This window comes from Lampris incognitus, chromosome 20, assembly GCF_029633865.1.
Source record: "Lampris incognitus isolate fLamInc1 chromosome 20, fLamInc1.hap2, whole genome shotgun sequence".
Classification (NCBI taxonomy): Eukaryota; Metazoa; Chordata; class Actinopteri; order Lampriformes; family Lampridae; genus Lampris; species Lampris incognitus.
This window is the reverse complement of record NC_079230.1, coordinates 17,445,248-17,473,237: the sequence shown is the minus strand read 5'-3', so window position 1 is coordinate 17,473,237 and position 27,990 is coordinate 17,445,248. Positions and strand designations below refer to the sequence as shown.

General features: G+C 41.9%; 1 protein-coding gene across 1 annotated transcript; it reads left to right on the top strand.

Annotated features, from left to right (window-relative positions):
* The first annotated feature begins 97 nt into the window (after nucleotides 1–97).
* On the top strand, nucleotides 98–27,990 carry LOC130130460 (receptor-type tyrosine-protein phosphatase H-like). Its single transcript, XM_056300170.1, has 8 exons — nucleotides 98–224; nucleotides 3,165–3,425; nucleotides 8,461–8,721; nucleotides 13,426–13,686; nucleotides 15,694–15,954; nucleotides 22,850–23,110; nucleotides 26,671–26,858; nucleotides 27,880–27,990. The coding sequence occupies exons 1-8, from the start codon at nucleotides 98–100 to the stop codon at nucleotides 27,988–27,990; spliced, it is 1,731 nt and encodes a 576-aa protein (XP_056156145.1).

Below are 27,990 nucleotides of genomic sequence, written 5' to 3'. Positions count from 1 at the left end.
CACCAGTGACTCAGTCTCTTTGAGTTGGGACACACCAGCTGGTGAAGTGTGGGGCTACAGCATGAGCTGTTCCTGTGATGGGAAGACTGTTCAAGAGATGATAACACACTCAAACAGCCATACGTTCTCCAGCCTGACACCAGGAGTGGAGTATTGCTTCCTCGTTTCCACACAACTGAAGAATGGAATGCAAAGCAAATCTGTTGTGATCCCTGCTCAGACCGGTAAGTAATAATAATATATTTTATTTATAGAGCTATTTTCAAGGTACACAAAGATGCTTTACATAGGTTGAAATAAACATAAAAGCAACACATCAAAACAATATAACACACAAGTGTATTACATGTAAAAGTATATTATAGAATAATAATAAGAATAAACGAGAATTAAAGGGATTAATGGTTCCTTCAAGATGTTATGTAAATGATTATACTGAACTCCATCGCTGAAGAATATTTTGGAATACGTCATTGCAAATTAAAGGGATAAGTATGGATCAGCACCAAAATTAAACTTTAGAGATTTGCTTCAATTCATACTGCTGTAGTTTTTAGCTTGGAATTCATGAGGGGGAAAAAACTGCTAATTTTTGAATTTATTGCAGAATGACAATAAGTGTTCTAAAGCAATTTGCAAGAGAGTCAGGAATGAGCAGATAGATACGAGTGTTGCCAACAGGCACTGTAGAACACTAAATAGGTATCATATCATAGCCAAGAACGCATGTGTTGTCAAGTGCATTTAGTTCCAATGGGCTTTAGCTCATCAAGAAGGAGTAATAAAAGAATCAAGTTAAAAGGTAGATAGACATAGCCACACATAAGTATAGCACATATCACCACAATTGTGTACGTTGTAAAGTGCAGGTAGTAGAAGGATTGACAAGTTGACACTGGTGATATTGGTGTCTAAGAGAGCAAGATCACAATTGTTTTAGCAGACTAATGGCATTAAATGATTCATATTAGTTTATAATTACAACTTGCCAGTTTCAAATTCTTGCAAAGAAACCATTTATGGATTAAGGTAGGCCTGAAAGAGGAAAGGTTTAGGACTTTCTTGAATAAGTAAGTTAGTGGGTAGCTCTGATGGAGACTTGGAGTGTTTTTCCACCCTTTAGGGGCCAGGTGAGTGAAAAGTGTGGACCTAAACCTAGTCTCTTTTGGATTGGGCACATATGGTAACCTACCAGATATAGAACAAACAGGATGAACAGGATTGTGTATGTTAATATGGGGTTGCAGATATGTTGTAGGGCTGTGTATTAGCAAGAATTTGGTGATACAATTCATACCACAGCAAAAGTGTCACATGTCAATATATTGTGATATACAGTGGAAACTGCATACTGATCTTGGTTGCAGTGATTGACTGCTTATATGGATCAAAATGCTTGGGACAGAATCATTACTATTCGCTTATAGTAATTAAGTAGTGTGCTTAAACTTTTCATTTCGGGTTCTCACAAACATGAAAATATCTCATTTTTGGGTTGCGGTGACAACAAACTAAGTAGGGCACTCCAGACATCTCTCTCTCCCCAGCAACGCCCTCCAGCTCCTCCTGGGGGATCCCAAGGCATTGCCGGGCCAGATTAGACATGTAGTCCCTCCAGTGAGTTCTGGGTCTACCCCGGGGTCTCCTCCTAGTTGGACGTGCCCAGTAAACTTCCAAAGAAGGTGCCCAGGAGGCATCCCAATCAGATCCCCAAACCACCTCAACTGGCTCCTTTTGACGCGAAGGAGCAGTGGCTCTGCTCCGAGCTCCCTGCAGATGTCTGAACTCCTCACTCTATCTCTAAGGCTGAGCCCACACATCCTACAGAGGAAACTCATTTCTGCCGCTTGTATCCACAATCTCACCCTTTCGGTCACTATCCAAAGCTCATGGCCATAGGTGAGAGTTGGAATGAAGATTGACTGGTAAATTGAGAGCTTTGCCTTCTGGCTCAACTCCCTCTTCTCTACAACGTTCCAATACAACGTCTGCATTACTGCTGATGCTGCACCAATGCGCCTGTTAATCTCCTACTCCATTCTACCCTCAGTCGTGAACAAGACCCCGAGATACTTGAACTCCTTCACTTGAGGCAGCAACTCATCCCCGACCCGGAGGGAGCAATCCACCATTTTCCGGTAGAGAACCATGGACTCAGACTTGGAGGTGCTGACTCTCATCCCGGCCATTTCACACTCAGCTGCAAACCATCCCAGTGCGCACTGGAGGTCGCGTTCTGATGAAGCCAACAAAACCACATCATCTGTGAAGAACAGAGATGCAATTCTGAGGTTCCCAAAACGTGCATACTTCCCAAAATGGACATACTACGTGATCACTATGTGTGGTTTCCACTGTATTGCAGTGTTATTGCAATTTGTTGCCAATATTTTAGAAGAATCTCTAAAATCAGCGTAATCAGAGCCATCACTAAGGCAACATTGGAAATGCCTGTTGCAGGGTGTTACACAATGTTCAGCAAAGGGTTGGCAGTAAGTGCTGGTGGGAGGAGATTGGGTGCTCTGTAATGTGACCTAAAATGATCATTCACATATTTTATTTATTATTCTTGATGAATTTTTCAGCAACGAGTGGCAACAAATATTCAAATATTTATTATGCTGATTCTTTTGAGGGCTTTCTCCAGAGAAAAGACCCTTATTATTCTTAAATTGGATGGATTAGGGCAAATGCAGTATAGGCTTATGTTTAGGCTCATCTATTCAATCACAGATTTTAAGACATGGATTAAGACATGAATTTTGGATGGATGAATTCATCATGTGAATATGATACCCTTTGAGACTGCAATTGTGATTTACAGCTGTACAGAAAAACTTGACCTTGACTTAACTACACTCAAATGCAATCATCTATATGCCTACTGGGCAATGTTATTTACTTTCCAGTTTGGACTTGATTTACTCTCATATGCAGTTAAGCCTATTGCACAGTGAATTTGAATTTCAAGTTAAAGAAAAGAAGAAATCCACTTTATTTTTGTCATTTTACAGGTTACAGTGAAATTTGTCTTTTGCATTTAACCCGTCCTATTGTATAGGAGCAGTCGGCACCTGCAGCACCTGGGGACCAACTCCAGTTCTTTTTTCCATTGCCTTGGTATTTGAGTCAAGTTTAAATTGGATTCTTTTTATCATTCACAGACCCCATCCCTCCTGAAAAGATACACATTTCTCAGGTCACTAGTGACTCGGTCTCTCTGAGTTGGGACACACCAGCTGGTGAAGTGGTGGGTTTCAGTGTGAGCTGTTCCTGTGATGGGATGACTGTCCAAGAGATGACAACACACTCAAACAGCCATACGTTCTCCTGTCTGACACCAGGAGTGGAGTATTGCTTCCTTGTTTCAACACAACTAAAGAATGGAATTTTAAGCAAGTCTGTAATGACTTCTGCATACACAAGTAAGTTAATTATATAGTAAAATAATGATAATAATAATAATATGGATATAAATATGAAAGTAATAATGATATGAATAATAATAATACTAATATGAATATGAAAATAATGAAATGAATGTGAAAGGTATGAATATGTGTGTGTGTGTGTGTGTGTGTGTGTCGGCACTGTGATGGCCTGGCAGCCTGTCCAGGGTATCTCCCCGCCTGCCACCCAGTGACTGCTGGGATAGGCTCCAGCATCCCCATGACCCTGAGAGCAGGATAAGCGGTTCAGATAATGGATGGATGGATGGATAGTAATAATAATAATAATAATAATAATAAATATACATTTACATATAGCTATAAGCAGGGATGAGGGGGCCAAGCAGTCCAAGCACATCCCCAGGATGGCCTTCCGAGTCCACATACCAAGTTTGGTGTCAATAGATCACAGCGTTGCTGAGATATGCCCTCACTTCCTGTTTTATGGTGATGGACGAACGGTTTTGAAAATCACAAATCCATCTGATTTCTTTTGTGAGACTTGGTCTGAAGATCATCTGTGCCACATTTGGTGAAAATTTGGCTAACTTTGTGGTGCATGAACATTTTTTAAAAATTTCGATAAAATCCAATAGGCGGTCACATCAATTAGGTTGACATGAAAAATTGCCATGTCTTGGACTTGGGACCTCCCATGGTATCACTTGACATGATTGGACTTGGGACCTCCCACGATATCACTTGACATGCAAACCAGTTATTTAAGGCAAACACATGAACAGTTATCAGCAACAAAAAACAAAAAATTTGCTTCTTGAAGCACCCCAGTGGTCAAATGACACAGAATTTTTTTGAGCTTCCTTAAAATGGGGTCCTGAGTCCATTTTTTAAACTACTTTATTAATCTTTCTCTGCATTTAACCAATCCTAGCTGTGTAGCTAGGCACAGTGGGCAGCTGCCATGCAGCGCCTGGGGACCAACTCCATTTTGTCTTGCCATGCCGCGGTCAGGCGCACAGATAGGAGTATTAACCCTAACATGCATGTCTTTTGGACATGTACCAACTCTGGTTTTGATACATCGAACCATCGCTGAGTTATGAACTCACTTCTGTTTCGCTGCTTCACCGCCATTTTCAACTGACTGTAGTGGACGTATGCTTTTGTTTGGTAAATGGTAAAGGGAGTGCATTTATATATTGCTTTTCTAGTCTCAGTGTGCCTTACAATGTATGCCTCACATTGACCCGTTCACACACTGATGGCGGAGTCTGCCATGCAAGGTGCAACCCGCTCATCAGGAGAAGTTAAGGGTTCAGTGTCTTGCTCAAGGACACTTAGACATTCTTTCTGCAGGAGCCAGGGATCAAACTAGTTACCTTGCTCCCCCTGCCCCCCACCTAGATACAACCACACACAAGAATTACCTTTTTAATGCAAACGCATCAGAAGTTAATAGGGGGAAAAAAATGTTATTACAATGACCTCTAGTGGTCAAATGATGCATTTTTTTTCACAATCTCAGGAAGGAGTCCTGAGTTCATACACCAAGTTTGGTATCAATACATCAAATAGTTGATGAGATATGACTTCACCCCCTTTTTGGTGGCTTCACCACCGATTTCAATTGGCTATAACAGTTAAACGGTTTTAAAAATCCAAAATCCATATAACTTTTGGGAGGCTTTGTCTGAAGATCACCTGAAGGAAATTTGATACAAATTTGACAAAATGTGTGGCTTGTGATTTTTAAAAAAAAAACTTTTCCATAAAATCCAGTGTTTGCAGAAAATCCAATATGGTGGTAATTGATGACATGGGGTGCGTTGAACTTGACTTGATCCAAAGAATCCAATGAGGTACATCATTTTCAAAAATCAGGCGTACAATTCAAAAGTTACATGTCTAAACTTACCTCCAAATTTGGCTAGGCAGTGGTGCTAGAACACTCGAAAGGAAGACATGAAACTTGTTGAAAAGAATCATGGCACTGTCCCCAGTAGGAGTGCCACATTTCACCACTTTTTACCATAGGGGCTGCCATAGAAACCCTAGGAGGAGGAGGAAGAAGAAGACTACTTTCTTGATAGCTGAACCTATCCTACTAAAATGTTACTTTGTGACAAAGACAAGACATAAAATCTCAAGATGTTTGTTGCCTTTATTTACTAGGCACAGCAGTTAGTGTCAGACTTGCCAAGCTTGGGAAATCCAAAAATGGGTAGAGGGTTGGGTTAGGATAAAAATAAAGTAAAAACACTACTGCTTTTAATAATTTTTCAGATATTCATGCATTAGTTTTCTATACCCCCAGTTATTTCCACTCTGGATCATGGTCATCAGTTCTTTACAACAACAAAGAAACACAATAAAACAGAAAAAAAGACAAATATTGCTAATCAAATCAAATGAATGCTGTAATCCATGTTTTTAATGGGTAATTATTTCGAAATTAACCATGAAAAATTGGGCAGACTTCATTTTGCTTCCCATCAATCAATGATTACTTGCTATTCATACAACAATTGGAGTTTTTATCTGTTAATTGTAGTTAGACCATTCATTCATTCATTCATTCATCTTCAGTCACTTCTCCGGGGTCAGGTCGTGGTGGTAGCAAGCTAAGTAGGGCACTCCAGACATCCCTCTCCCCAGCAATATCCTCCAGCTCCTCCTGGGGGATCCCAAGGCATTCCCAGGCCAGTTTGGACATGTAGTCCCTCCAGCAAGTTCTGGGTCTACCCTGGGTTCTCCTCCCAGTTGGATGTGCCCGGTAAAACTCCAAAGGAAGGCGCCCAGGAGGCATCCTAATCAGATGCCTGAACCACCTCAACTGGCTCCTTTCAATATGAAGGAGCAGCGGCTCTACTCCAAGCTTCCTCTGGATGTCCGAGCTCCTCACTCTATCTCTAAGGCTGAGCCCAGACACCCTACGGAGGAAACTCATTCCAGCCGCTTGTATCTGTGATCTCACCCTTTTGGTCACTACCCAAAGCTCATGACCATAGGTGAGGATTGGAACGACAATTGACTGATAAATTGAGAGCTTTGCCTTCTGGCTCAGCTCCCTCTTCACCACAACAGTCCAGTACAATGTGCACATTACTGCCGATGCTGCACTAATTCACTTGTCAATCTCCCGCTCCATCCTACCCTCACTTGTGAACAAGACCCTGAGATACTTGAACTCCTTCACTTGAGGCAACAACTCAATCCCCAACCCGGAGGGAGCAATCCACCATTTTCTGGTAGAGAACCATGGCCTCAGACTTGGAGGTGCTGACTCTCATTCCGGCCATTTCACACTCCGCTGCAAACCGCCCCAGTGCGCGCTGGAGGTCGCGTTCTGATGAAGCCAACAAAACCACACCATCTGTGAAGAGCAGAGATGTAATTCTGAGGTTCCCAAAATGGACACACCTTACCTTGGCTGCACCTTGAGATCCTGTCCATGAATACCACAAATGGACAGGATCTCAAGGCGCAGCCAAGGTGAGGAGTAGGTCTGTTTTGGGAACCTCAGGACTTTTGATTTCAAAAATCTAAAATTAAGTGCAGTTTGAAGTGCTACCCACATCTTAAAAATGTGCAGGTATGCAAATTCATATATTATATAAAGGATATATATATATACATATATTAAGGACCAGATGGCTTATAGCAACTGCCCCAGTACCCCAGAGTGCCCCAGGGTACATGGTCGCACATTTGTACAGACTTAAATTTCACAGCCCACTCTGTTACACGCTATCATCACTATAATTGTTTTTAATGCAAAGTTGCTCTGTACTTGACCAGAATATTAGTACTTGATATCAATAACTTTGAATGACAGTACGGGTAAATCAAACACTGAGGTCCGCAACTTTCTCCTTAAAGTAGAGGGCGAAGTTATTTGGAGTAAGTGGGATGGGGCTTGAGGAGGGAGAAAAAGATGGTGAACAGCTTGTGGATGCTGGTAGGCAATGGAGACCTTGTGCAGGTAGTAGGAAATTTTGGAAGGAAGGTTGTATGAGTAATTCGTAATGTGTCATATCTTTGACTCTGGACTTGTCCCACATTTTCACAACATCTTGGAACTTGGCCCTACCTGCCCTCAGAGCATCATTCAGCCACAAGCACAGTGGTGCAGCTTGAGCTGGTTTAAAACCAAGAGGGCAAAAATGGTCAGGTGCCGAGGATGGGGTTGAGCATATGATAGCAGTTACACAGTCATTATTAAGAGTAACAAATCGTTTTTTAGGAGTAAGTTTGGATGAAACAAAAACCAAATACGGTGGTAGAAAATGGAGCAGAGATTACAAAGGAAGATGGTAAGAGTAGGGGATGTAGAGGTAGCAGGTGAAAGGTAGATGGGGAACTGGAAAAAGTGGTCAGAAGTTTGAGGGGGAAGAACCGAGAGGTGTGAGGCAACACTGTTACAACTTAAGATCTGATAGGTTTTTTTTGTGTGTTGTTTTGTTTTTTTAATAGCTGCTTTGTTGGCAGCTGGAGTGTTTAGGGGGATAGGTCAAAGGAAGGTAGGAACTCAGACTTGTGGGTTGTCAAGAATGATGTTAATATCACAGGATGAATAATGTACATTCTTCATGCTGTTGATTAAGCAACTTGCTAATCTCCTCAATTAAGGGGTTGATAGAGAACCAAGAGTAAAAGCTCTGCTTGTTGAACAAAAGAAAATGTAATATCCAGTGGTGGTAAGAGTAAGGTAAGGAAACTGGATCATATTTCTAGGAATGTGTAGTGAGAGAACCAGTACCATGACATTGCCCATTTATATGAGTGGTGAATTCATTGTGTAAATGTGAAGCCCTTTATAACTGCAACTGTGATTTATGGCTATACAAATAAACTTGACGTGATGTGTTGTGTTATTCTATGTTAAGTACACAGAGAGCCACAGAACTGGAGTCAAATTCCATGTGTGTGCAAACCTACTTGGCCAATAAACACAATTCTGATTTGACTTGATTTACTCTCATATGCAGTTAAGCCTATTGCAGTGAATTTGAATTTCAAATTTTAACTGAAATCTTTTTATGATTCACAGCCCCCGTCCCTCCTGAAAAGATACAGGTTTCTCAGGTCACCAGTGACTCAGTGTCATTGAGTTGGGACACACCAGCTGGTGATGTGTGGGGTTACAGCATGAGCTGTTCCTATGGTGGGAAGATTTTTCTAGAGACGACCACACAGTCAAACAGCCATACGTTCTCCTACCTGACACCAGGAGTGGAGTATGTATTTCTTGTTTCCACACAACTGAAGAACAGAATCCTAAGCAAGTCCGCTGTGATCTCTGCCCACACAAGTAAGTTGATAATGATAATAATAATATGCCGATGGTTTCTCTTAAAATGTTATTGAAATGATTACACTGAAAATTCAATCTGATAAGTGAGCGTTAGGTCACCTGAATCATATTTGATTAGAGTTTTGCTTCAACGCATATTACTGACTGAACAGTGTGTGTTGTCACGCTGGGAGCAGGAATTGAGGACCCAAATGCAGACAGCGGAGACAGGCTGAGCTAGAACAGTGCTTTAATAAAGCAAACACTGACAAAACCAGGAACAGTAGATACAGACAGCAAGGAAGTCTTGAGATGAGGCGTGAAGCATCCAGCTACCAAGAGTCAACTTAACGATCTGACAAAGAGTCGCTGGGGGGGGGGTATATAACTGCTGGGGGGCAAATCAGAGAATTAGGGAACAGGTGAGCAGGGCAGGAACAGAAATGGCATGCCAAGCAGGGAACAGGGAACAGGTGAGCAAAGCAGGGGCAGAAGCACAACCATGATGAGTGGGCTTTGATTTTAGCATAAAAAGGGCTGATTTTTTTTTTCTATTTGATTGCTGAATGACAATGACTGTTAATCAGGGGTGGAACTTAGACATTTTGTGCACTAGCCAACTGGGTTACTGAAGCAGACTTTTTACTAGCCAAACTAACTTCTCACTAGCCCATGATGTTTTTCAAATTTTAACAGGATAAATCTGATGTTGAAATTAATGATGGATAAATTATGATATTAAAGTCACAAAATAGTTTCTTGTGCGATGTCATATTTTGTAATTTTCCACAAACATTGAGACTCATTTTTCTTCATATCAAATCTAATTTTTTGGAGAAGGGGACACTCTTCAAATTAATACAATAGTAGATACAGGGAATAGTATTTCATATCTGTTTTATTTATACAGTACAGCTTTCTGTTCCTCTCTTACAAAATAGTGCTAGTTTTGTAGAGTTGAAGTCCCTAACCTTGCTCAGTTTAACTACTGAAAATAATTAATGTGAAAGAGTAAGAACCAACCGCGTGGGTGTGTGTGTTTGTGTGTCGGGATACATTTCAACACCGGACTCTGCAATCTTTACATCTCATCTACGTGTTGCAAAGTGCATGTTGGAGAAAATTTAGTGGCATATTTCAACCATTAAAGCCCCACTGTAAAGCCCCTTGAGGCAGATTTGAAATTTATGATATTGGGCTATACAAATAAAATTAACTTGACTTATACAGTAAATAACAATATCTACTATTCCATATTTTTTATTATTTAATAATTGTGCCGACAGTACTCATTGGTATATTCTATCGTTTGTGTATTTTCTTGTAGCCATTACCAGATTTATGAAGGTCAATGACCGTCTGTCTTTTGAAGAGACTGTTCTTTGGTTTTCTTCATGGTACTGGATGACAAAGGGATTTTGCATGTGCGTTAACTCATTCTAGTGAAACAGGAAGAAAAGAAAGAAGAAAGAAAGCCACTTTATTTTGTCATAGTGTTCTTACAACGAATTTGTTATCTGCATTTAACCCACCCTATTGTATAGGAGCAGTGGGCAGCTGCACCGCCCGGGGACCAACTCCAGTTCTTTTTCCTATTACTTTGCTCAGGGGCACAGACAGGAGTATTAACCCTAACATGCATGTCTTTCTCATGGTGGGAGGAAACTGGAGCACCCAGAGAAAACCCACACAGAAAATAGGGAGAAAATGCAAACTCCACACAGAAATGACTTTGAACAGCTTGGGGTTCAAACCCAGGACCTTCTTGCTGTGAGACAACAGTGCTAAACACCGGGCCACCATGCTGCCCCAACATTTTTCTAGTGGAACAGGAAGTGATGGAATGACACAATATAGTTCCTTAGGATTTAGATGAACTTCAATAAGTGGAATTTTATATCCTGTTGCACTTTGGTAGATTTTATTTACAATAATCTTTAGGGGTGCCAGTAATTGTGAAACTTTGATTTTGAGGAAATTGATTTTTAATTAAATGAATTCACGATTTTGGTTGGTTCCACTGAAACGTTAATAAAATACAGTATTTTTGATATTAGAATTTTTTCAGTAATTTTATTACTTATTTTTTATAACATTTGTAGTGCATTACCATTCAGAGGTGCCAATACTTCTTGAGCCCACTGTATGTGACTTACCTTTCAAGTACAATTCAAACCAGTTACTACAGTGCACAGACCAGGCAATGACGTCTGATTTCATATTTCTTGCTCAAGCAATTTGGCTATGAAAGGGAGCAATGAGACCAGCTGATATTTATGAGCCAAGGTAGGAATCAGTGATGTATGTTTTTTTTTTGTTTTTTTTTCAGTAACAGTGTGACCCCAGCAGGTTTAAGATCAAATGGGCAAAAAAAGAAAAAAAGACAAAGAAAGGAGGTCATAGTTTCAAAAGTGGATTAGATATGAAATAATAGTGAGGGCAATGAAGTGAAAGAGGTTGTGATGGAGCAAATGCACATGTTGTGCTATAGTGAGAATGGAGATGTTTGGAAACCAGTTTCAGAGAGGGAGAGGAAGTTGGATGTAGTTGAGGTCGTAGAGCCAGTGGGAAGTCGAAAAACTAAGGGAAGAAGGGTGAATTAAACACCGGTGACTGCCACTTTCACCTCAAAGTAGTGCAACATAATTTTGAGAATAGAAAATTGAAAAAGGAATACAAGATGGAGTAACAGCTTGCCGATTAAAGAGGCAATGAAGACCTTGTGCTGTAAGTCAGCAGATTTGAGTAAGATTGTATTAGTAGAGAAAAATAGGTGTAATATATAGTGTATAAGATTGTAGTTGTCTCTGGACTTGCGCCATATTCTCATGGCTGCTCAGAGCTTGGCCCTTTCCTCTCTCAGAGCACCCGTAAACCATGGGCATAGGGGTGTGGCTGGACACTGGTTTAGTAGCAAAACAGACAAAAAGTGTCAAGGACTGAAGATAGGGTTAAGCATTAAATGAGTTACATTTTCTTGTATAGGAAGAAGGTAGGAGGACAATGATGCCGATGTGCTGGTTGGAGACAGGGAGACAAGGTTGCAACAGAAGATGATAAAAGTAGGAGACATAAAGGAAGCAAATGGAAAGGAGAGCAAGACATGAAAAAAAGAAATGGTGGAAAAAAGAAATGGTGATATATGTGTGAAGAGATCTAACTGTGATGTATGAGGCAACATAGGATAGATCGAATGAAGCCAGGAAGTGGGAGAACTCAAGTGCTTGTGAGTGATCAATGTGGATGTTAATTTCACACAAGATAAGTAATGCTGTACCATTTCCAGGCTCTTGACAAAGCAGCATGTTAGTCTCCTCAATAAAGGGGTTATATAGAAAATCAAAAGTAAGAGTGTCACAGGTTGAGATATAGAGATAGTGTGAGACTCGAGTGTGATTGGAGAGAGGTAATGATAGTGGAGCTTATTCCAGGTGAGTTTACCTTGTGAGCCAATGTCACTACTTCATATTAATCCAAAACTCTTGAGCGGTGATCCATGGCATTATATAAATAAACTAGAGCTGACTTGACTGCTCTCAGATGCAGTTATTAGGCAGTGAACTTGATTTCTATTTTGGATTGAAAACTTTTCTTTTTATTGTTCACAGAGCCCAACCCACCAGAAAAGATACAAGTTTCTCAGGTCACTAGTGACTCAATCACTTTAATTTGGGACTCACCAGCTGGTGAAGTGGGAGGTTACAGGGTTAACTGTTCCTGTGATGGGAGGACTGTCGAAGAGATGACAACACACTCAAATAGCCATACCTTCTCCAGCCTGACACCAGGAGTGGAGTATTACTTCCATGTCTCCACACAGCTGAAAAAAGGATTGCTAAGCCAGCCTGTTAGGACCTCTGCATTCACAAGTAAGTTAATAATAATGGTTATATTAATAATAATAATAATAATCACCAAGAGCAAAATGGGCCAGAGGTTATTTTAAGACTAGTCATGTCAAACTTTACTTATATAGTGAATTTCATGCACAGGCAAGTCAATATTCTTCACAAAAGTGCAGGTTAGAAATCCATTTAAAAGTATCAAATAACAAGGAACCTGACAAGTCCCCTTTGCCCCTGACCTGCATTTTAGGATAAATATCAATTCGTCAATTGTGTAATTGGGAAAGCTGCTGTGTTTAAAGGTAAAATAAGTGTAATGTATATATTGTTCACTACTGGCTATTTCCCCACTCTCGTCTTGACAGCCAGGAAAGGAAACTCGTGGTGAATACATTTAGCAGTCTATGCACTAAAAACTTTTTTTTTTCACAGAAACCCTTAGTTACACCCTAGTATCCCTGTTTTATGTGGTTTCAATTGGAGAAAGTTTTGGGGAATCCTGTGGCTTGTGTCATTTCTACAATTGATCAGTGTATTGCTGGGATTCTCAGGTGACTGAAATGTATAGGTGTGAATCACCAGCATAGCTGTGTTACCTAGATTGAGTTCTTCTTTGAACATAGATGTATTTTCGAGGTGGCAACCGGAATCACTCACAAAGGCCCATTTTCCACCCAACACTTTGTTGGAGGGCTCGCTTTCTCTATTGCCCCCCACCCCAGCCCATGGGCCCAAGTGCAACCGCACTGCCTGCACTGTCTATATTCATGCCATTGTCCTGACTTGACTTGACTACACTCAAATGCAGTTATTCCTTTTTAGCAGCGAATTTTCATTCCCAGTTTAGATTAAAAGCTTTTTATCTTATCGTTCGCAGAGCCCATCCCTCCAGAAAAGATACACATTTCTCAGGTCACTAGTGACTCAATGTCTTTGAGTTGGGACACACCAGCTGGTGACGTGTGGGGCTACAGCATGAGCTGTTCCTATGGTGGGAAGACTTTTCAAGAGATGACCACACAGTCAAACAGCCATACATTCTCCAGCCTGACACCAGGAGTGGAGTATTGCTTCCATGTTTCCACACAGCTGAAGAACGGAATTCAAAGCAAGTCTGTGGTGACCTCTGCACACACAAGTAAGTTAATAATGATGACAATGTTATTATTATTATTATTATTATCTTTCACATTATCATTATTATGGGGCAGTATTTCTTAATTCTTATTTATAGAATTATACTAAGTTCCATAGCTGAAATTCATTTTGGGATAGGTCATTAAAAGTTAACGGGTCAAGTGTACATTGCCACCCAAATTAACTCTGTGAGACCCAAGCAGTTTCTGGGTGTTTTTTTGCACATGTTACATTTTTTATTCACTGTGGGCTCCTTTTTCACTGCAATATGCAAGTCCTGCACCTCTATTGAAATAGCACAATCATGACTGTAAGTAGGAAGACACTCAAAATTATCTTTTGTCTTTGATAATTCATTTCACAAAAATTGGAAGAAAAAAAAAAAGGATTCTCGGCACAAATTCAACATGTTTTCAGTGGGTGTTGGACTCCGCCAAGGTTGTCCCTTGCCTCTGGTACTGTTTGTCATATTCATGGACAGGATCTCAAGGTGCAGCCAAGGTGAGGAGTGTGTCCGTTTTGGGAACCTCTGAATTGTATCTCTGCTCTTCGCAGATGATGTGGTTTTGTTGGCTTCATCAGAATGCGACCTCCAGCACGCACTGGGGAGGTTTGCAGCTGAGTTTGAAATGGCCAGGATGAGAGTCAGCACCTCCAAGGCTGAGGCTATGGTTCTCTACCAGAAAATGGTGGATGGCTCCCTCCAGGTTGGGGATGAGTTGCTGCCTCAAGTGAAGGAGTTCAAGTATCTCAGGTTCTTGTTCACAAGTGAGAGTAAGATGGAGCAGGAGATTGACAGGTGGATTGGTGCAGCATCAGCAGTAATGCAGACGTTGTACCGGACCGTTGTGGTGAAGAGGGAGCTCACCCAGGAGGCAAAGCTCTCAATTCACCAGTCAATCTTCGTTCCAATCCTCACCTATGGCCATGAGCTTTGGGTAGTGGCCGAAAGGGTGAGATCACAGATACAAGCGGCTGGAATGAGTTTCCTCCGGAGGGTGTCTGGGCTCAGCCTTAGAGATAGAGTGAGGAGCTCGGACATCCAGAGGAAGCTCGGAGTAGAGCCGCTGCTCCTTCATATTGAAAGGAGCCAGTTGAGGTGGTTCAGGCATCTGATTAGGATGCCTCCTGGGCGCCTTCCTTTGAAGGTTTTCTGGGCACGTCCAACTAGGAGGACACCCTAGGGTAGACCCAGAACCCGTTGGAGGGACTACATGTCCAATCTGGCCTGGGAACACCTTGGGATGCCCCAGAAGGAGCTGAAGGACGTTGCTGGAGAGGGGGATGTCTGGAGTGCCCTACTTAGCTTGCTCCCACTGCAACCAGACCCCAGAGAAGCAGCTGATGATGAATGAATGAATGAAAAAAAAGGAATCTATATATAAATTTTTCAAAGTGCCCACAAGTTTTGCCAATATTGGAAAAAACAGCTGTATAAATCAGCTTGACCCAACTTGACTTGTCATTTTTGGGGGGATTTTCCCCCCTTTTCACCGCAATTGTATCTGGCCAATTACTGTACTCTTCAGAGCCATCCCGGTCGCTGCTCCACGCCCTCTGCTGATCCCGGGAGGGCTGCAGACTACTACATGCCTCCTCTGATACATGTGGAGTCGCCAGCCGCTTCTTTTCACCTGACAGTAAGGAGTTTCACCAGGGGGATGTAGCGTGTGGAGGATTACACTATTCTCTCCGGTTCCCCCTCCTCCCCAAACAGGCACCCCGACCGACCAGAGCAGGTGCTAGTGCAGCGACCAGGACACATACCCGCATCCAGCTTCCCACCCACAGACATGGCCAATTGTGTCTGTAGGGACGCCCGACCAAGCCAGAGGCAACACAGGGAGTCGAACTGGCGATCCCTGTGTTGGTAGGCAACGGAATAGACCGCTATGCCACCAGGACACCCCGACTTGACTTGTCTTACTCTCATATGCAGTTAAGCCTATTTGACAGCGAATTTTAATTTCCAATTTGAATTGAAATCGTTTTATTTTATCATTCACAGACCCCAACCCTCCAGAAAAGATGCAAGTCTCTCGTGTCAGTACTGACTCAGTCTCATTGATTTGGGACACACCATCGAGTGAATGGTGGGGTTACAGTGTGAGTTGTTCTTGTGATGGGGAGGCAGTTCAAGAGATGACAACACACTCTAACAACCATACGTTCTCCAGCCTGACACCAGGAGTGGAGTATTGCTTCTGTGTTTCCACACAACTGGAGAATGGGGTCATGAGCAAGTCTCTTATGACCTCTGCACACACAAGTAAGTTAATCCTATCATAAATCATAATAATATATCAATCTAACAATCATGATAATAATTACAAGATTATGGTGGGGAATTGGTTCTTTTAAAATGTTAATGATATTGAGCACCGTAGCTGAAGTTCATTTTGATTTTTGGTTAAGTTATTATAGGTTAACAGAATAACCATTCATCTACATATCACTTGGCGAGCCTACTGGAAGATCTGAGTTTGCAGCAGTACTACATATACAAGCTGTTATCAATGTAGTGAGTAATGGCCAAGTGTTATTTGGCATGGTGGACACTAGTCAGCATTCTAAGCCTTGCCATGACAGTTTGTACCCTTGAACTGTTTAATTTCTCTGAGTAAATCAGACTTGAAATGAAGTCAATGTGTCCGCATGTCTCTTGGAGTGTAGTTTGTCAAAATTGTTTGCAGGGAGCAACATAACATAAACTGGTGATGAGGTGTTAAGTCTGGAAACTTTTCCTCACTTTTGAGAGTTGAATGTCACAACGTGAGTGATGTCTAGACGAGGAAATATATCCAAGCTAAGAAGCAGTTATAGGCTCTGTATTAACTAGTTGTTAACTAGTTTAAGTGGGGGTGCAGCCAGTAAGGAGCCAGTCACCTGCCACGGACTTGAGTTTGCAGGCGGACCAAGAAAGAGTCATTAAGGCTGGAGTCATTGGATATGTGGATCCATTTGAAGACTCTAGGGAGCAATAGGCAGTGTACCATATTGAACATTTGAGCATTATGTACTGGCTAATAAGATCAGGGATGCTAAGAGAGTTCCTTCACTTGATTGACCTGAAAGCACATGGATTACAGCACAGTGTGATTCCCCTGCAAAGCCTCGAGAAATGGACAATAAAGATATTGTGGATGAATTACAGGCCCATTTCACTCTGAAACCACTCATGATAGTAGAGAGGTTTCAACTCCACAAATGGAAGTAGTGATGGCTTGTGGTGATATTGGACGGGTGTGCTAACAAATGCATTACACCCATCAATAGTTCACACTGCAGCAACAGCAGCATCACATCCAAGACACTAAGCTTCAGCAGTGATAATATAGTATACCTTGTTATAGCAAGTGCTCTACAATCACACCATAAAGAAGTACCCACAACAATGGCCTGATGCCAAAATACTCTATCTGTATTTCTCTTTCACTTTCCTTGTCTCCTCCAAAAAGAAAGCATGGGAAACAGAAAAGTGAATTGTTAGCTACACTTGCCATTAGCTAGTCCGTTTATTGAAACCAAGTAATACAAATTTACGATTTTGTTGTTTGTCCCTTTGGGTTATTTGAATATCGTTTGGGTAATGTGTCCCCAGTCTCTTCACTTCCAAATTTTCCTCCAAAGAGATCGAAGAAAATGGATGATAAATAAATTATCCACCTCGTTCATGCTAACATCTGCACTGACCTTCCCTTTCCCACTCTCACACAAGTAGTACCTCACTGTATGTACCATTACTCTGTACATCATGTATCATTGGTCAAAAGGTAGCTGCCAAGTGAATTTAGCCCAAATGATCAGCAAATCAAGGGGGCGGGCCACAACGCCTGTCACTCTCTGTACCTCTGCTGTCATTTGTCAAAAGCCAGCAGCCTGAGGGCTGAATGGATTTAGCCCAAATGATCAGCAAATCAAGGGGGCATGTCACAATGCCATACACTCAATTACTACAAAGATAAATGGAAGCTAATGCTACTGTGTTTGGGCCGTAAAATATAAACCCATTTAGATATATCCTGTGTTTTTCTTGTGACTATTTGGTGCTGTTGCTGCTCTAGGTTCCACCGGAATTAAAAAAAAAAAACGTCCTAAGGATTTTTTTTCTCATCTTTATTGTGAGAGATAGGGAGGGCTTCGCCGTGTTAGCCCATTTATAGCAGTCATCCCTGAACATAACCAAGAGGATGGAGAGTCTGTGGTGTATGTGGCAGTATTGAAAATACTTTCTGAACATTGTGCATTTGGAGGATGTATTCTTTTTGTGGACATAAACAGTGAAGCAGTGCAGAAGAGCCTTTTGACAGAGGAAACTCTTACCTTTCAGAAAGCAGTCAATTTTGCTGTGTCAGCAGTGATGGTGGCGTGTGATGCACAGCAGCTGAGGGGTTCGCTCAAAGTGACCTGTATTTTCTCTCCAAAACTCTGTGACGAATGCCAGCAATGTCAGAAAATGAATCATACTGATGATGACCGCTGGTACCAGGATCAAGACTGCTATAATTGTGGGAGGAAAGGCCACATTGGGTGCATGTGTAAGAATAAGACTAAAAGCAACCCAGAGAGAGAGCGAAAACAAGAGCGAGGAAAGACTGGAGTATAAATGTAACTTAACCAAGCACAGTGGGAGAGAGAAAAAAAGAGTGCATCATGTTGAGGAGAATGATAAGGAAAGTAATGAAACAAAATATGACACAGATAATGAACTGGGACTGAACTTGTCTCAAAAAGGGAAATTGTCACGCATCTCTGTGTTGCCTACACTACAGCTGGAAGAGAAATACAGCCTAGGGAATATGTTAAAGAGGCATTCCACTGTTTTCTCTAATGACCTTGGCACAATGAAAGGAATTAAAGCTAGAGTGACTCTTAAACTTGACTGCAAGCCCAAGTTCTGCCCACCGCTTAATGTGCCCTATGCCCTTCAACCCAAGGTGGAGGCCAAACTAACATACCTTACTGAGCTTGGAGTGATCTCACCATTGGAGCACAGTGACTGGGCCACACCCATGGTTCCAGTCAGCAAGAAAGATGAGACTCTGGTGATTTCAAGGTCACAATCAACCAAACTATCTGTGTGGATAGATATCCTATTCCACATATTGGGAAGCTTTTTGCTTCTCTAGCTGGAGGTCAAAGCTTCAGTAAGGTAGACTTGTATAATACTTACCCACAGATGGAAGTGGAAGAGGAGTCAAGGAAGCTACTGACTATCTCTTCACTGAAAGGACTTTTCTGCTAAAACCACTTACCTTTTGGAATAGCATCTGCACCGGTGTTGTTCCAGAAGGCTATGGACCAAGTTCTCCTCGGGCTTCCCTTCACTCACTGTTACTTGGATGATATTCTCATAAATGGGCCAGATGAGAAAACCCACCAAAGAACCCAGGATGTGGTCCTAGGAATGCTGGAGGAATATTACCTGCACGTTAAACAGGAGAAGTGCCTCTTTTTCCTGGAGTCAATGGAGTACCAAGGTCACATCATAGTTGCTGCAGGGCTCCACAAATCACCAGAAAAAGGAACGTGTTACCGTGGATGCTCCTGCACCCACTAACATCAGCCAACTACGTTCTTTCTTTGGAATGATCAATTATTATGGATGTTCTTTCCAACATAGCCACCATCCTGAGTCCACTGTATGCACTACTGTATTAGGGAAAGAAATGGTAGTAGAATACAGCCTGTGCGTCAGCTTTCCAAAATACAAAGGAGCTCCTGATATCCCAGAAGGTGCTGATCCACTATAATGCTGAGCTGCCACTCCATCTCACCTGTGATGTCTGACCCTATGGGGTTGGTGCTGTACTGTCTTGCACGTTATGTCTGACGACAAGGAAAAACCCATAGTCTATGATTCGAGAATGCTGAGCAAGGCAGAACAGAACTACTACGTGAACAATACAGTCACACAATAGCAGAAACAAACATATTATGCACAACAATTAGGTGAATGGTAGTATGCAGGCCAGTGGTGTGTGAGGAGGGGACTATAGGATAAATTTAGAGTCCTGATAGCAAGTGGAGAAAAAAAACAAACTGTGAAGCATTTAGTCTTAGTGGACACTGACCAGTTGCGCTTCCCTTAGGGAAGGAGCTGGAAGAGGTGATGTGCAGAATGTGAGGGGTCAGAGATGATCTTCTTTGCTCGCTTTACAGTCTGGTGAGTATGTAGAGATTCAGCTGAGGGGATTGGGTTGCCTATGATTTTGGATGCCTTGTTGACAATCCACTGCACTACCATGGCAGATCTCTGCCTGTGATGTAATCTGCCGTTTTCACTTCCCTCTGCAAAATTGTGTGATAGAGGGCAGAGGAGCTGCTGTACCAGGCAGTGATACAGCCAGGCGGGATGCTCTCAATGGTGCATCAGTAAAAGTTAGTAAGGGTCCGTGGGGCCATACCAAATTTCCTTTGCCTCCGTGGGAATAGTCGCTGGTGTGCTGGCATATCAAGGGACCAAGACAAGCCTCAGTGTTGTGGACACCAAGTGAACTTGAAGCTGCTGACCCTTATCTTGAAGTATGAGGGTGGTGAATTCATTGTGTGAACACAAAGTCCTGTGAGACTGCAATTTTGATTTACAGCTACAGTTCTGTGGAAAAAGTATTTGCCCTTCCATGATTTCCTCTATTTTTGTCACTCTGAGTGGTTTCAGATCTTTGTACATAATGTAATATAAGACACAGAGAACCCAAGTAAACACAAACTACAGTTTTTAAATGATCATTTCATTTATTGAAAGAAAAAAGTTATCCAACACTGTCACCCATGTGAAAAAGTAATTGCCCCCCTGAACTTATTAACTAGTTGTGTCGCCTTTAGCAGCGACTGCAAACAAATACTTCCTATAATTGGAGCTCAGTCTTTCACTTCGCTGTGGAGGAATTCTGGTTCAATCTTTTTTTATAGAATTGCTGTAATTTAGTGACATTGGATGGTTCTCGAGCATGAACTGCTCATTTAAGGCCCTGCCACAGCATTTTGATGAGGTTCAGGTCAGGACTTTGACTAGGCCATTCCAAAACTTAAATTTTGTTTCTTTTGAGCAATTCTGAGGTGGATTTACTCTTTTTGGGTCATTGTCCTGCTGCATAACCCATTTACGCTTCAGCTTCAGATCACAGACTGATTACCAGACATTTTCCTTCAGACTTTATGGTAGAGAGCAGAATTCATGGTTCCTTCAATGATGACAAGTCTTTCAGGCCCCTGGGCAGCAAAGCATCCCCAAGTCAAGTCAAGTCACTTTTATTTGTATAGCCCAATATCATAAATTACAAATTTGCCTCAGTGGGCTTTACAGCAGCACAACATCCTGTCCTTAGTCCCTCGCATTGGATAACGAACAATTCCCTAAAAAAAAATAATTTAACACGGAGAAAAAATAGGAAGAAACCTCAGGGAGAGCAACAGAGGAGGGATCTCTCTCCCAAGATGGAGATGAGCAATGGATGTTGTGTGTATATGTTACAGGTCCCAGGTAAGGGGCGGGGCCAGTAACAGGAAAGTGGGTCTGTTTTAAACAGAAAGAAAGCATAAAACAGGAGACGTGGTTGACTTGTTGAGCAGGCTGGTGACGTCTTTATTTACTCATAAAATCATAAACTAATCTTTTCTTTATTCATCTCATCTTCTTAGTTCTTCTTTTTTTATATCAACAATAATCTCTTACATCAATATCTCAATTATCTGACATATGCACACATTGTGACACAAACATTCCACTTGCACTAAAGCAATAAATCAACTAACTGAAATGACCAACAGAAGCTACAATAGCTACAGTATGCTATAGGTCCCCTAGTAACACTAGATGTTACAATAATACTGTTTCTGATACAGTTCAATAGTTTCATTGCTGCTTTACAGATTATCTGTATTCTACATATATTCCAAAAAGATAGATCAGCCTATATGTCAACAAACAAATTACATTTTTATATAAAAAACACAAATAAGACTTAGAATAACCTGTGTATAACTAACGTCACACAGAAGCCACCTTAACTGGCTCATGAACTGACCACATGTTACCATGGTAACCTTGGCTACTCTTGTTTTCACCGTAGCTCATAAAACCGTTCATTAAAGACAATATCATAACGTTTGTATACGTTTCTACATTCAGTTAAACCACAAAAGAAACCAAATGAGCCCAGGAGCCAAAAACTAAACAAAAAAACACTCAATATAATGGAATTATAAACTTTATGAAGAATATGATAAGCAGGATGCCAAGCAGTGTCAAGACGCCACCGGAACAGCCCAGGACCCAAGCCACGTGACCAGCAACACAATGTAAAAAAAAAAAAAAAACGAGATGAGCACTAATGTGTCTTAGTTAGCAGTGGTTTACGCTTTACAACTCTCCCATGAATTCCATTTTTGCCCAGTCTCTTTCTTATTGTTGAATCATGAGTGATGACTGTAGCTGAGGCTAGAGAAGCCTGCATTTCTTTAGATGTTATCCTGGGTTTATTTGTGACTACTGCACCCTTGGAGGAATTTTGGTAAGACAGTCAGTCCTGGGAAGATTCACCACTGTTCCAAGTTTTCTCCATTTGGAGACAATGGCTCTCAGTGTGGTTGATGGAGTCCCAGAGCCATAGAAATGGCTTTATAACCTTTTCCAGACCGATATATCTCAACAGTCTTTCTCATTTCTTTTGATGGTGGCATAATGTGCTGCTTGCTGAGACCTTGTAGCCTACTTCATATTGATGGCAAGGTTCTATATAAGTCATGTTTAGATTCAACAGAGCTGGCAGTGATCAAGCCTGGGTATGTCTGCTGTAATTGAATCCAATGATCAATTAAATTTAGTTAATTAGTTGACTGGATAACCATGGGGGGTGATTATTTTTTCACACAGGGTATGTTGGCATTGGATAATGTTTTTCCTTAAATAGATAAAACTGTCATTTAAAGACTGAATTTTGTGTTTACTGGGGTTCTCTTCATCGATTATATTTTGTATAATATGATACAATTAAGCGTGACAAATATGCAAAAATAGAGGAAATCAGAAAGAGGGCAAACGCTTTTTCACAGCACTGTACACCTGACTTGACTTGATTACTCTGAAATACATTTATACACATTAAGCAGTGTTTAGATTTCAATTTTGGATTGAAAGCTTTTCATTTTGTCGTCCACAGAGCCCATCCCCCCAGAAAACGTACAAGTTTCTCAGGTCACCAGTGACTCAGTCTTTTTGAGCTGGCTCACACCAGCTGGTGTAGTGGGGGGTTACAGTGTGAGGTGTTCCTGTGATGGGAAGATTGTCCAAGACATGACAACACATTCAAACAATCATACCTTTTCCAGTCTGACACCGGGAGTGGAGTATTGCTTCCTTGTTTCCACACAGCTGAAGAACGGAATCCTGAGCAAGTCTGTTGTGACCTCTGCACACACAAGTAAGTTCTCTGTGTATCAATAATGATAATAATAGTAATAATTATTAATAATTAACAAGAATAAAGTTGGCCAATTTTTTAATATGTGTTTAGAATAAAAATTAGTTAATTTTTTGATGATTAATTTTTTAATTGATTGCAGAATGCCAATGAGTGTTGATCAACATTATTTTCATAACCATAGAGCAGTAGTGTCCAATTGTGCATGTAGGGCCTTAAGTTTGCAGATTTTTATTGCAGCCCAACACTACAGCAGCTGATTTCACTGATTAGTCCTCCACTGTCTAATTAAAGATGTGCTTACCAGTGAAAGCTGGTGTAGTGTTGGGATGGAATAACAAACTCTGTAAACATGGACATCTGTGACACATGATTGTGGAAGCTCTGGAATCGCAGCAGTACTACATAACAAAACTAACGCTGAGCAGTGCACATATTAATTTACATAAATTCATTTAGAGGAGACTTTTATCCAGAGTGGCATACGAGATAGACAGGAGTGTCAACAACGGGCATCATAGATAGCTAAATGGTAATCAAATCATAGCCAAGAATGCAAGTCATCCATCCATCCATCCATTATCCGAACCGCTTATCCTGCTCTCAGGGTCGCAGGGGATGCTGGATCCCGTCCCAGCAGTCATCAGTCATTGGGCGGCAGGTGGGGAGACACTCTGGACAGGCCACCAGGCCATCACACAGGGCCAACACACACACATACACACACACACACACACACCTAGGGACAATTTAGTATGGCCAATGGGGCAGTGTCCGAGTGATGTCACAGCATCACTGTCGCTATGGACGCGTCACAGGAAGTCAGACGTGTGGAGCAAGTTAGACAGTACAGCATGGCTGTGTTTACAACACCAACTCATGTATATGCTGCCATAAATCCGAAAATAGTAAAACGAAGAAAATTACAACAAACTGCTTACTTCAAATGTAGTCGAGTGCATCTGATGCCTGACTTCCTTTTGCTGCGAAGCTTCCACTTCCACTTGGGAAGGGCTAAAAATAGCTCGTGGATGCTTCCCCATTCACATGACCTACATGTCTCTGGACTGTGGGGGGAAACTGGAGCCCCCGGAGGAAACCCATGCAGACACAGGGATAACATGCAAACTCCACACAGAGGACGACCCGGGACGATGGGACACCCCACCCCCCAAGGTTGGACTAACCCAAGGCTCGAACCTAGGACCTTCTTGCTGTGAGGCGACCATGCTAACCACTGCGTCACCGTGCCGCCCCAGAATACAAGTCATATCAATTGTATTTAGTGTAAGTGCAACCTAGATCAGGGATTTTTCAAAGTCTAAGATGGTGGGCCATTCTTCAGAGAACTCTGGCATACAACCCCCCCATCCCCACCCCACCCCGAAACAAAAAAAATACAATAAAAGAACAAAAAACAACCCACAACAATCAGTGCAACATTAGATCGTAAAATTCAGCACCACTCTAAACAGCACCAGTCAACAGAGCCCCGGAATGGACAACCGCCTGATTTAAAGAAGCTCCTCACAAGATGGGAACTTTTGAGAGTGTTATCATAGACTGTTCACCTTACCCTTTTCTCTTAGTTGTTGGAAATGGTACTCAAATAAAAGCAAAAACACTTTCCCTGTTCTCAGACTGAATTGAAATAAATTGTTGGCACCTACTTTTGTCAGTGCTAATTCTCTAGATGTTGGGGAAGCTTTGCAAGTCTCAGGCTATCATTATCCAGCCCTTCTTTGTAAATGACACATACACACATATATGACATGTATGTATGCAGTTGTGAGGTATTAATTTCTTCCACCTAGTGCCTGTATCTGGTATTGCAGGTAATTTAGTAATTGCACTTCCCGTGTAGCATAGAAGAAAAGTCTCAGACAGGAAGTCCCTCCTCCTCAGCAGAAAAAAGCAGAGTGATCCTGTGTTTTGATAGATGAGATAATCTTCAGCCATCCATCTGTTTCCAGACCTTTGAGTTGCATTATCAGTATGTTTATCATTATCATATTAATGTTTTTGATGAATCGTTTTCTGTAATTTGTTCAAATTTGCTGATATTTTGTTACCATGTGACTACACATGCTGTTGGATTGAACTGGGGATCGCACACTCACCTCATGCGTCTACCTGTATACTTTTCTTTACCATCATACTTACCTTTGTACTTACCTGCTTTCCTGCCAGTAGTGTATTACTGCATGTATTATTGTTTTACTTACCTTTATTTTTACTGTACCTTTTTCAGTTTCACACTTCTTCATATTAAATCTGCCTTAAACAACTACTGCCTGTTCCCCAGAGAGATGATATGAAGAAGAGTTTAGCTAACTGTGAAAACTCAGTATAGGCCCAGTGTGAGGACACTGGGGAATAACAGTATAGTGAAATGATAGCACTGTGAGGGATGTAAACAAGATGCAGCATTCTAATGTCAGAAGCAGTGACAGTCATTTACAGTCAGGTTCACCAGCCATTGAACAGTCCCACCTACAACAGCACAACTCACTTGACAACATGGAAAATAATGACACTCAAGCTAGAGAACAAGCAAATGCAGACACAAAGTCACACTCTTCTCATTCTCTGGGGTCTTCAAAGTTTTACACAAGATAATCTGCTAGATCATCTGTGTCAACCAGGGCCAGCATGGCAGTGGCTCAAGCATTAGCAGAAGCTGAGGCTGCTTGAGCCAGGGCAGCCTACACAAAGAAAGAGATGGAAATCAAGCTTGGGAAAGCTGGAATAGAGGCAGATGAAAATGCTGAGAAAATATGCATTATATGTTCTCCACCATGAGAAGTAAGCTGATGCTGCACTGGCAAAAGCAAATTCATGGAGTCTGCCACCGCACAACTACAAAGTCCAGAGCGCTGTCCCGATATGGAGTTCTTGCTTTTACAACAGACTTCAATAGAGAAAGCCAGAGAATATGTGGAGCGCCACTCAAATGAGAATTACAGCAAACACACAGGAATAGAAATAGGCACCCTTATATCAGTAAAGGATATAACCTGTCAACAACAATAACAGCAAGTGAGTCAACCTAAATTCAAGTCATCATTGGTCAGGGGTGACAGCAAGCTGCATAACCACTCTACTGGTGATAAAACATCAACGTTCCACAGAGGAAAAGCATACCAGGCCAGTCCGCAACACTTCGAACCACAATCAGCACTAAGCTTCAACTCAACCACCAGAGGTAAACAACACTACAACAGAACTTGCGAAGTTCCTTGCAAATAGCCAACTGGTGACTGGGGGGCTGAGCAAGTTTGATGACAGGCCAGAAAATTACCTCAGCTGGAAATCAACCTTCACAACCACTGTCTCTAACCTGGATCTGAGTGCCAGCGAAGAGATGAACTTACTAGTCAAGTGGCTTGGTCCAGAATCTGCAGAACAGGCAACAAGAATAAAATTTGTGAATGTCCATCATCCCACTGCCAGCCTTGCTATGATTTGGTCGAGACTTGAAGAATGTTATGGCTCACCAGAGGCAATCAAAAGAGCCTTGTTCTCGAAAATAGGGAATTTTCCTAAACTGTCTGCCAAAGACCACCTCAAACTCCATGAGTTGGGAGATCTGTTGCTTGAGTTAGAGGCTGTAAAGCTGAATGGATATTTGCCTGGTCTGAGCTATTTTGACACCGCCAGAGGAGTAGGACCCATTGTTGAGAAGCTACTCTTTTATCTCCGGGAGAAGTGGATGTCAGTAGGGTCAAAATATAAGGACGAGTTCAGAGTAGCATTCCCACCTTTTTCATTCTTCACAGATTTTGTGCCAAAAGAGGCTAAGGCTAGGAATGATCCTAGCTTCAACACAGCTGCCATGTACACACCCAACCCCAAAAAAGGTCTTTTGGCAGCGCCTACACAACAACACCAGTGTCTGTGCAAAAAACATATGTGTCAGCTGAAGTAACCAACAACAATGACAAAACAGATGAAGACCCAAACAAGAAATGTCCCATACACCATAAGCCACATCCACGGAAAAAGTGAAGAGGCTTTAGGACCATGCTGCTAGAGAACAGAAAGAAGTTTCTCAAGGATAATGAAATCTCCTCCCGTTGTTGCGCCTCCACCACACACCAAGCCAAAAATTGTGATGTAACCATTAAGTGTATAGAGTGTGAAAGTGATACGCACTTGGCAGCCCCTCCCCCTGGTCCAGCTCCACAGGCCCCCAAGCCTTTCTCTCTCCTTAAACAGCATGGCGGGCAGGAGGAAGTCACACTAGATTCTAATGTCACATCTACACGCACAGAGGTATTCGACCCGGCTTTCCAGGGAAATCTTGCTCCAAGATTTGCCTAGTTTGAGTCCCCCCCAATGGCCAACATCAGGAGATCAAAACAATGTATGCAGACTTGGATGATCAAAGTAATCTGTCCCTGGCAAGGAGTGAGTTCTTCGATATGTTTAATATCCATGCTATTACAGCTCCATACACCTTGAAAACTTGTGCTGCTGTAGTGGAAGCGGCCGGGAGAAGAACACATGGCTACATCATAGAGTCTGTGGATGGATGTGCAAGTATCTCCCTTCCCACACTCATTGAGTGTAACCACATCCCAAACAACTGAGCAGAGATACCAACACCTGATGCTGCTCTTCACCATCAGCATTTGAAGCCAATAGCTGCTGAATTACCACCCCTGGACCCAAACACAGAAATTCTTCTGCTCCTTGGGTGTGACCTGCTGCAAGTCCACAAAGTACGCCAACAATTAAATGGCCTTCACAATGCCCCATTTGCCCAGATGCTCGACCTGGGCTGGGTTATCATAGGCGAGGTTTGCTATCAGAGGACCTGCAAACCAGATGAGGTCAGACTGCAGTACCAACTTCGTAAGGGCAGCCAAGTAACATAA